Genomic DNA, 11606 nt, shown 5'->3' on the forward strand with positions numbered 1-11606 from the left:
AAATGATGTTTGCTTGAATTTTTGAATGGCTGAACCAAGCACATGACTAATCTAAGCAACAAAGTGCTTCGAATAATATCAATAAAGTGCTTCGAATGAGTATGAAATTATGATTAGATATCTCAAATTATATATATATATATATATATATATGCCTTGAAGGAATATTATATATGTACTTTGAATCAGCATCAATCCGTTGAAGGAAATTAAACAATTTTATTTTACTCGTACTTCAAACACTTAAAAAACTTGGAACCTTTTGAAGTAGATTGATGTTGCTTGCACTTAAAATCATTCAGAACCTCATAATTTTAAGGCAAAGCCAATGATTCACCTTAACAAGTTGTTACACATGCTAAATAATATCCTTCGAAGGTCGAAGGTGTCGCTGACAAAGGACGAATTACATCCTTGGAAATACTCAGTAAAGCTTCGAAGGTTCACAACCACCAATTTTGTTTCTTCAAAGCTATTGTTGAGGCAAGACAGAGTGCTTTGAAGCTTAAAAAATTATGGCAAAAAGGCTTTTGAAGCAACTTTTGGCCAACTTCGAAGGTTCACAACCACCAATATTGTTTTTTCAAAGCTGTTGTTGATGCAACACGGAGTGCTTCGAAGCTTACAAAATTATGGCAAAAAGGCTTTCGAAACAACTTTTGCCAACATTGTGGTTATTCAAATTTTGTATGTTCTGGTTCATACATAATTAATGAAAATATTAATTTTATGCTTCGAACCAATTATTAATTCTTCAAAGATACCAAAACCGTTGTTATTTGAACCAACTTTTATAGAATTCTAGTTATATTTTTATTTAACAAATGGCTATAAAAATGTTTATCAGTGAAGCTGCTAATTATCATGCCAAAAATAGGCATTATTTAACAATTAATTAATTACCATTTTACATATATTTGAAGGGAGGTACACATTTCGAAAGCCTTCTCGGTCTATGTTACATTTCGAAGGTATTTGTTGATGACAAAACTACCCTTCGAAAATCACATATGTTACTAAAGGACCAAAGTCGTTCTTTGAGAGTGCTCACGACATCTCTTCGAACCAAATCCAAATAGTTGGATTAACAACCCTTACATGTTCTTAATAACATGCTTCGAAGTGTCTTGGGACATGCTTCGAGGTAACCACAAAACCAAATGGTGATAGTTTTATGAATTAACTAATAACTATATTTTTGGCCTAATATATTGCAATAACGAAATATTATTTGTTAGTCATTCCATCAAAGTCAACGATTGATGTGATCCACAAATCCAAATTAGATTTTAAACAACAAAAGTCATGGTATAGTGTGACCATGAAAATTCATACTTTTTGACACTTCGAAAAATGTCAAAAATTTGAATTCATGAGCAGTGGCTTGTTCATTATTCTTGACCATGTTTGGTTTAAAAACATGATTTTCGCTGAATTGATTTTCATAATTATTTGGCAAAGTGGACTGTTTTTCCATGTTAGCCATTAATAACTTATGAAAATTCCCAATAGGTACGTTATTTTCATGACTTGACTCTCCAAAAATTGGTTTTTGGACTCTCCGAGCCATGCATGGAACATCATCCTTAACCAAATTTGGCTCAAGAACATGCTCTTTCGTTATGTTAATTTCATAATTTGGCTCTTTAAAAATGGGCTCTTGAACCCCCCGAGCCATTGATGAAATCAACTCTTTACTTTTGCTATTTCAACCATGGAAACATATTCAAAAAATTCACCAATTTCGGCCATTAAAGCCTCAGTTAAAGACTTGGTAGTGAGAGTTGACATTTCATCATTCCATTGGCAAATTTCCAAATCAAGTTGATGAATTTCTTCAATTAAATGGTGTCTTTTTTCTTCTACCAAATAATATTGTAAGGGATGAAAGTTTATTTCATCAAGAAAATGGATCACCTCTTGAAGATCCAAAATTTTTCTTTCATGCTAATGTATTTCATTTTGACAAATTTGAATAGCAAAATTCAATTTGTTTGTCATTTCTTCTTTTATGCCTTCTTCAAGGTGCTCATTTTCTCCTTGTCATCTATGTCTAGCTATTATAATAGTCCCACTGGGCGTGCCAAAAAATATATATTGGCTTTTTTTTTTCTACAAAGGAAAATATCATAAATGCGAGCATGCCAGCAAGGATTGAAAAATCCTTACAGATTAAATTCAAGCCAATTATCAAGCGATTGTGTTGAAATTCTTTCACCCTCAATGAAGAAGACTTTTACTGGTAACTTGTTTTGGGAGAAATTTATAAGAAATAACAACAACAGAACAATTCAGAAACTGAATTTCATTGAGTAAATAGAAACTTACAATGAAATGACCCAGCCTTGAGAAGGTTTACAGTAACGACTACTTGAAACTACTCTTAGGAAATGAAGTGCAGTACATGAATTGAAGTGCTGAAAATGTAAAGAACAAGAAATGTAAAAACTGGAAGAAAATACGAAGTAAAATAAATTGGTTTCTGGATCTAAGTCTGGATCCTTACAATGTAGCCATAAATGGCTATTTATAGACAAATATTTCTAAGAAAAAACTTCCAGCAATAACTATCCAATAACCACCTAAAACTACTCACTCTTCCATCTTCATTCTCACAACGTCACATGTCCCTCCATGTCTTCATAACTTCCTTTAACCTCCAATTTATGCTCCATGTTCTCTATTTCGTCCTCCATGTTCTTCCACATTCTCCTCCATGATCCTCCACATTCTCCATCATTTGTTCATATTTCATAACTTCTCATAACCTCCAAATGAGTAGGAGGATGCCACATGTCCTGCAATTATATAAATAATGAAAATTGCAGATTTATGGTGTTAACCGTGACAAATTCATTCGTCAACTAAAGTTATAAATACGGTACTAAATAACTATTTCGTGACGAAAATGAAAATTTTTTGCAACAAAATGTTATTTTATTGATGACAAACAATTTTGTCACTAAAGTAATTTCATTGGTGACGAAATTATTTTTTCTTACGGCGCTTTTTAGTGACAATCATTTAATGACGAAATCGGCAAGGAAAATATTTCCTCATAAATATCTATAGTGATGAAATTAGCTCTTTGAAAAAAAAAAAATTACCATTCAAGACCCAACTTGTTGTAGTGAGAATAATATTATACATAAACAGTTTTCTCCCTATTTTCCAATCTGTAACTATTTATGCCAAAATTTATGTAGTTATAGATTTGTGAACATGATAACCAAATTCCTGTCAGTGACAATTGGCTAATGTATTTTTTTTTTTTTTTTTGTTAGCAATTATTTTGGACAGACCAGTAAGGAAGGGTTGGAACAGATTGTGGAATCAAAAAATGTATGAATCTGGGAGGTTGGAAGACAGCCATCCACAGTGTCACTGTGCGCAGCATGATGATCAACACAGTGCGCTCAAGCAACTTATTATGCATCAAGATTTTATATATCAGCTATTCATATGCATCAGAATTTGAGACTTATATATCAACTGATACAATCTAATGTCGACCAAAACATAACCATTATTGTTGAAGACACATATGCATACTAAGACCATGAGATGCATATACGATGGCCGCCACACCACAACACACCCACCTCATGGCTCATGGAAACGCTGATACTGACACCTCAGCAATTATATATATCAACAGCAATGCTACATCCCACTAAAAGTGGTGCTCTAAAGCACCACTAATGAGTTGGCACCCACTTTTAAAAAAAAAAAAAAAAAAAAAAAAAAAAAAAACACAAAAACATTGTGACAGTAGGTGGGACCCACTGCCACATCATTAGTGGTAGCACTACTAATTAGTGCTCCAACTCATTTTCCATATATCAAATATGAGACAAGAGGAGGGGAAATGGGAATAGGGGCCCAAGTAGTTTACACCAAATCTGATGGTCCAGGAGGAGGACTGAAGAGTAAAATTAAGGTCCAAAATGCATGCGAAGAAATTAAATAATCCTATTTCAATATTAATATACAACCAACTGCCCCAGAATGCTAGTTTTTTTATTTATCAGAAAAAGGAAATAAAATAAATAAATAAAAAGAAAGAAAAGAAAAGAAAAGAGATATGATGGGGGAATCATGTCTCTCAAATATAAAAGAGGACAAAGGGAATGAAAGCAATGCCAATGCATATATACTCATCAAATATTTGATGGAAGCTTGTCCATTGGTTTGGGTTTGGCCATATTATATGTATCTTTGATTGTGAGATTTTTACTTAATTCATCAGAGCCACTCCATCTCCAAGAAACTGAGAACAAAAGATGCCTCACTTTGTCAAATGTTCGCACCCAAAAGTAAAATAAAAATAAAATACATGAATATTGATGCATCCATCGCAACAGTGAAGATAAATGCCTTTGCATACATATACACAATATGCTTTGTTAGTTATACATTCTTTTTTTATCAGCCATCACAAAGGAAAATGCTGCAATAAACATCTTTAAAATGATATATATGGTGTCTTTTTTTTGTACTTGCACTACAAAAATTCATAATATTAATAACAAAATGACATAAATTTTCACATCACTAAATGATATAAATTTTTTCACCACAAAAGATTACAAGAATTATAAAAAATCATAATTAATTCTCTTTCATAATTACTATTACACCACATTAATTTATGACACCTTCCAAATAGAGGGAGGAACTGCATCATGATGCAGTGATAAGACTCAAAACTCAGGCATCACAAAATTCACCCATATGCACATTGGAGTATGTCACACTCTTTTGAAATGTAGTGTACAAGCTGACATTTTTTAACTGAAGAATTTAAGAATGGAATTGAGACCACGGTAATTCAAACTACAGATATTGTGGTTGGCCTTTTGATAATGTAAATGAAATCATAAAACCCAAGTAAGATCTGAATATCTGTATTACCAGATATTGGCCATTTGTGGGTTCATCGACTCTTTAATACTTATATGGCTCCCACCATTTCCTCTGTTAACATTTAAAAGAAAATATGCATGTTACAAGATAGCAATAAACAACCAAAGGGAAAGGACCCTGTCCTCTTTTCTTCCTCTTTGAGAATGAAAAATTAGGACCTATATTAGCTCAAAAGATATTTTTCAACCACTTGAATCCTTATGGGACCGATCCATAGCAAGAAAACATACTCAAGAGGGATGCATAAATGAAGAGATTTGTGAAAATTCTGCAGATCCCTCTCTTGATGCCTAAAAACTAGAAATGTTATGAAACTAAGCTCAAAGTTCTAAGCATTTGCACCATATTTTAGGCCAAACCATGAAAACAAAGAAAAATCTAAAAACGGAAGAACCTAGAACCACAACTGTTTGTTGAGATATCTTTACAAAATGCTGTGTTGAGTGTGCCTAACAACATTCTGATTCTGGAATATATACGAAACTAATACAACTGAGAAAATTTAGGTCACTGAGTAGGTGCAAACAGCACCCATGCAAGATTTAGGCCTCGTTTGGCAAGAGGCTATTTTAGCCAATTAGCCAAAAAGTTACTAAATTAGTCAAAAAGCCAACAACCCATACCAAAAAGTCAAAGATTGTCTTTTTTCTCTACTTTTTGCACATCTTTTCATAATTAGCCAAAAAGTCATCCCAAACATACAAGTTTTTTTTACCTACCTTTTTAGACAAATAGCTAAAAAGTTACTAAATTAGCCTGTTCCCAAACGAGGCCTTAGAGCTTGTCTTCACGTTGCAACAAATGGAATTGATAAGTAGCATGTAGTCATCTGTACTGGCTCTAATCTTTCTTCAGCCATTTGTATGCTGTTGAATGCAATTTCTATATGTTGGCGTTGATGATAACAAAATTGAGTACAACATGCTGAAACCTATTACACTGACTGTACAGCATTCATGACACCAGGATAATTGCATGTCATACCAATAAAAAATTAGATCTGAAAAAAATAAAGCACAATACTAAAAAATAGCTCTTTCCAGTAAAACAAAAATCAACCCCATTCCAACTACGAAGCCAGTTCTTGGTATTAAAAACCAAATTTGTGACCAAGTTTTGTATTAAAATCCAAATAAAGCTAAATAATACTAAGAAAGAACTAATAAGCAACTCACTTGTTGCTAGAATAAGACAAATCTGTAACTGCATTCCAGCTAGTGCAACAAAGCACAACGAGAAAATATTTTAAAATTGATGAAGCCAGTTCTTAATCAGTATTAACATCAACTTGAATTGTGATCAAGATTCATATTAAAATCCAAAGATAATTTCATGATAAGTTAACAAATCAGCAACCCAGTTCCAGCTAGTGTAACAGACAAGCAAAGTCATTCAGTCATTGAATTTCCTCTTTCTTGTTTAAATATTGCTCAAATGGACCAGCAAACCAACAATTAGGTACAGAGAACATCAAATCCTCAGTAGGAAAATCTTTATCTTTACACAAATGATAAATTCAGCTTTTTGCAGTGAATTTGATTTCAAAAAAATTCATTTATAAGATTATAAAACACGCAAAGTGCATCAACATTTTCTATCTTCCATCTAGAATTCTATGTATCCTCCAGTAAACTTATAAATTCTAAAAACCAGAAGAATAAACCAACAAAATTAATTAATGAAATTAACATCTAATATAAATCTAACTAGTACAACACATCATCAGGAATTTCAACCTTAATTCTTATTGAATTCCAAATTTACATAGACGGTGTGTTATTACCATTAATTTAGGTCACATTGCACCAGCAGTCAGCAATCCGAATATCAGAAACTCCTATAAATCATCAAACCCTTCATCTCTACCCCTGCACAAACAATAATAATAAATAAATTCAAGGCTAATAATCTGAATATTCACAACAAAATGGACAAGTCATCAAACAAAATGATAAAAGAATTGAAAATGTTACCTTCCCTGGTTCGGGTTCTTCAGGAACTTTGTATGTATCTGGTGTTACTTCTGTCAACCACATACCCGGAAAAATTGCCTGCAAAGAAATAAAAAATCAGATTCGCACAAACTCAATAATTAACTCTGTACATCTATATAAAAGGCAAGAAGAAGAGGATGGATTGTTGCTCCTGAAATTGAATTGCAAAAGGTGGAAACGAATTGAATTTGCTCTTAGAGTTAGCATTTCCAATCCATCATCAGGTTTTTAAGGATAAATTTGGAATTGTTTAAAAGGATTTGATGGAAAAAAAAAAAAGAAGAAAGAAAAGAAAGAAAAAGAAAGAAAGAAAGAGTAAACATTGGAGTGTTTCATATGATATCAAAATTTCAACAATCTTTTACTCAAATTTGATGAAAAAAAGAATAAGGATTGAAGATGATCTTACATCTAATTGAATTGCAAAAGGTGAAAACTAATTGAATTTGCTCTTAAAGCATCTCCAATCCATCATGAATTTATTTTTATTTTCTTTATCAAATTCAAATTTGATGAAAAAATGGCTCAAAGACAAGTTTTTCACTAAATCAAGTATGAACCAAATCATTCACCAAATTTTCAACATTGGAGATGACTTTCTTATATAAAAAATGATTAAAAGAGGTTTTAGGATAAATTTAGAATTGTTTAAAAGGATTTGATCAAAAAAAAAAGAACAACAAAGAGTAAACATTGGAGTGTTTTATATGATATCAAAATTTTAAAGAATTTTTTACTCAAATTTGAAGAGAAAAGAGAGCGTAAATAAAGATTGTATTACATCTATTTGTCTCTGAACTATCTTAGGTCTCTTCTTGGGCCTTCGAGGCGGTCTAATCCGAGCCATCGCCAGAAAATCTTTCTCAATCTCTTCTCGAGAAAGCGAAATCGAGAACTTAGCTCTCGGTTCCTTCTCTCTCTTCTCCACAACAATCTGCATCTGCTGCGTTGTCATCGTCATTGCGGTTGCCGCCTTTCCTCCGCCGCCGGAGTCGTTGGGGGCCTTGCAAGCCGCTCTCCGAGTCCTCAAATTCCAAGGCCGCGCCGCCGAATTGGAATCCTCGAGCTCCTTCTCTTCGAGAATGGAGTCCTTGATCTCATCGGCGGCGACTCTGAGATCGAACATGAGCTTCTCGCGGACCGCCTCGATTCCGTTGCTATCGTCAACACCGTCGATAATCGGCGGTACATTCGACGGAGATCTGGGCTTGATCGTTTTGGAGCCGTCCGATTGGGAACCCAAATTGTCGATTTTCATGCATCTGAGGAACCTCTGGTTGCCCCATTTCAAGCGGGGCAAGGCGAAGTTGTGAAGAGGCCTCGATCTCCCTGGTTCTCTACCCATTAACCTCTACTCTCTCTCTCTCTCTGTCTCTCTGTCTCTCTGTCTATAAATACTCTATTTAGAAAGAGAAGAGCATTGAATTGCAGAGCTTGAGAACGCAAAGCTTGCTCTCTCTCTCTCTCTCTAGAAATTTTGTGTGATATGAATTGAATTACATGTTTGGAGTTTTGATTCAGAGGAAGAGAAGGAGAAAATAAATTTTACCTTCTTTTTTTTTTTTTATGAAAATCGCCGGGAAGTATATATAGGAACGAGAGAGACAGAGAGAGAGAGAGAGAGAGAGAGGTTTTAACGTCCGTGTAACGTTAGGATTTCTATGGCCAAGTGAGTTCTTGTTAATTCCAAAAATATATACTATCTGTTTATTTTTTTTGGATAAATTACGCGGACACTTCTGATGTTAGTCCAATTATATTTCAATTCTCGACGTTGTGAAAATTATATTATATTTCTATTTTTGTGTTAATAGTTTTATTTTATAAATTTTTATTTATATAAAAAATAATAACTTCTAATAAAAATAAGTAACGTTAAAGGTCTCAAATGTTTTAACAAATGTTTTAATGAATATTCTACTAAATGTCTCATATAAGTATGAGACTCATATTATGTAGATCTCATGTGAGTCCCACACTTATATGTGAGACATTTAGTAGAATATTTAATAAAATATTTAGAATCCTTAGCATTACTCAATAAATAGAAAAATATAAGTAATTACATTGGAAAAAATAAACAAATAAAGGGAAAAAAAAACAAAGGAAGTAAAACAAAATAAGAAAAAAAAATGCATGAGTTCAATATTTTTATTCCGTCTAAATAATTATAATGATAGAGAGCTAGTGTAACTTTTCAAACGTTAGGAGATAATGTGTATTAAATCCAAAATAGGAGCTAGTGTAATTTTCTAAACGTCAAGATAATGTGTATTAAACCCAAAATAGGAGCTAGTATAATTTTTTAAAAGTCAAGAGATGATATGTATTAAACCTAAATCTCAAAAATATAAATATAATTTTGGGTTTTTTTTTTTAAGATCTCTGATATTAAGGTTGTATAGCATAAAGGACATTCAATATTTTCATAATATCTAAGGTCCCTCAACAATATTTTCATAATGCCTAAGATCCCTCAACCTTGATCCAGAGAAATTTCAATCCAGAGAAAATTGGTCCAGAGAAATTTCAGTCCAGAGAAAATTGATCTAGAGAAATTTCAGACCAAATTTCTCTAGAAAGTTTAATTATTTTCAGAATTTCTCTGGCCCAATTCTTCCTAGAATTTCTTAGCATTTCTCTAATGCATTGGCTGAGTCCAGAGAAATTTTGAATTTCTTTGGTCCAATTCTTCTCAGATTTTTCTGGCCCAATCCTTCTTAGAATTTCTCTGATGCATTGACTGACTGGAGAAGTGGTTGATGGAGAAAATTCAATCCAGAGAATTTCTCTCCAGAAAAATTTCTGAAAATTTCTCTCCAGAGAAATTCTCTGGATTCTCTGCCTGTATTTTAACCAAATTTTTCTGGATTTCATAATTTCTCTCCAGAGAAATTATTATACCAAGGCTTCTAGATCTCAACAGTTACATCCAAGGCTTTAACTTACATATGGAGAAATGGTCTTTAACTTACATGACTGATAACTTACATTCTCTGTAGTATCATGACTGGATTTCTCTCTAGATGGTCTTTAACTTACATCCAAGGCTTCTAGATCTCAACAGTTGAACCAAAAGGTATAGAGAAGAAAAAAAGCATCTAAGATCAAGGCTCTACCATAAATATATATATATATATATATAATAGAAATTTCAAATAAGCAACAACAAAGAGAGAGAGAGAGACCTGGTGAAAGATAGCGTAACAGTGGAAAGAGAAGTGAGATCGGGAGCGGAAGGAGGAGACTGACACCGGCGGTGGCGATCTATCTTCTTGAGTAGATTTTAGAGCTTCATCGATGCAAACTTTCATCTGCAGAGTTCCAAACTAGGTTGGAGGAAGATAAAGAGGCAACTTTGTTTATAAACTACTCAGAAACCTCTCGCCAACGAAGCCGACTCCGTTCCCCAGGGCCACAAAAATGTCACTACTTTGATTGAGTTCTTCCAAGCAGACGGTAGGTGTAATATAAGGGTACGGGGTGAGGGACCTTAGACTACAACAGAATAGATTGTGGACCTAATCCATTATTAAAAGTTGGATAGGGACCTTAGACCGATTTTCCCTATAATTTACCCTTATTTTTTTAGTTTGTTTTATAACTAAATAAATAAAATAATAATAAATGGCTAAAACTTCTCGTTTGAAGCCCCATTCTAAAAATTAAATGAACAAAAAATTTGAATTCAATTTCACCTTATGAGGTAAATATTTTTTTAAAATTTTAAAAATATTAAGCTTGTTTGGGCACCATCAAGTCCATGGTCATTCTTAGACCATCTGCAATGATTTACCAAATGATTTATTAAATTTAGATTTGTTAAAAAAAAAACTCACTTTTTGCTGCACCAAATCTTTCATCAAATTTAAGATTTCTTAAATCTTTCATTAAATTGAGAATGGGCGTGCCTTTCATCAAATCATTGTTCATATTTATTGAATTTTCACCACCGAATGTCTCCTAGATAACCACCTCAAGGCAAAAATTTGTAAAAAAATTACACTGGCCGGTCTACCGGCCAGACATCCGCTCGGTCATCCGTCCAGTTGACCGGTTTTAATGAAATTTTAAAAACCTCTGTTGGAACACTTAATATCAAATAGAGTTTTTATTCAAATTTAATGGGAAAAAAAAAAAAAAGAACCATTAGAGATGCCTTTAGGGACAAGATAGAAACAAGGTTAAAACAAATTAATTTTATAATTTTAATAATGAAAATACCAACAAATATTTGAAATATATAATACATTAATAATTTACAATGAATGAGACTTAAAAATATAAAATGACAAATAAATTTATATTAAAATAATAAATTATGTATATTATATGCATATAATATATTTACTTAAAAATATTACGTACATCTCTAACTATATTTTTAATAATACTTTAAGCCTCCGTTTGGAAAGTGGGTTGGCTTTTTGGCTTTTTAGCTTTTTGGCTATTTTAGCCTGGGCTATTTTAGCCTGGTTTGGGAAGGGCTTTTTGGCTTTTTGGCTTTTTTGACTTTTTTTGTGAAAGAGGATTGTAATGATTATGGGTTGGATTTGATGTTTTGTTTTTTGTGACTAAAATAACCTATTTTGTTTTTTGTGGCTATTTTAGCCCCAAACCAAGTTCCCAAACAATGCTGTTTGATTGGAAGGATTAAAGCATGGGATTAGGATTATTAATCCGTGG

General features: G+C 32.8%; 1 protein-coding gene across 4 annotated transcripts; it reads right to left on the bottom strand.

The window, feature by feature from the left end:
• Positions 1-2290: 2290 nt before the first annotated feature.
• LOC114311805 (uncharacterized) lies at positions 2291-9283 on the bottom strand. Of its 4 annotated transcripts, none has more exons than XR_003646638.2 (4): positions 7702-9238; positions 6900-6977; positions 6710-6794; positions 2291-2798 (listed from the first exon to the last, which is right to left on the bottom strand). XR_003646638.2 is itself a non-coding variant. In XM_028257970.2 (3 exons), the coding sequence occupies exons 1-3, from the start codon at positions 8263-8265 to the stop codon at positions 6789-6791; spliced, it is 648 nt and encodes a 215-aa protein (XP_028113771.1). In that variant the 5' UTR covers positions 8266-9181; the 3' UTR covers positions 6448-6788. The 4 variants fall into 4 exon arrangements, 1 of the variants encoding a protein (XP_028113771.1); XR_003646639.2 differs by lacking the exon at positions 2291-2798 and adding an exon at positions 4544-4977 and having other exon boundaries at positions 7702-9283; XR_003646640.2 differs by lacking the exon at positions 2291-2798 and adding an exon at positions 5713-5792 and having other exon boundaries at positions 7702-9052.
• Between the last annotated feature and the right edge of the window lie 2323 nt (positions 9284-11606).

This window comes from Camellia sinensis, chromosome 15 (genome assembly GCF_055761805.1).
Source record: "Camellia sinensis isolate YWXY chromosome 15, ASM5576180v1, whole genome shotgun sequence".
NCBI lineage: Eukaryota > Viridiplantae > Streptophyta > Magnoliopsida > Ericales > Theaceae > Camellia > Camellia sinensis.

Coding starts and splice junctions, on each gene's coding strand:
- LOC114311805 (XM_028257970.2), bottom strand. CDS start 8,265: ATGGGTAGAGAACCAGGGAGATCGAGGCCTCTTCACAACTTCGCCTTG. Junction 6,978..7,701: donor TAGTTCAGAGACAAATAGAT/GTAATACAATCT, acceptor ATTTCTTTGCAG/GCAATTTTTCCGGGTATGTG.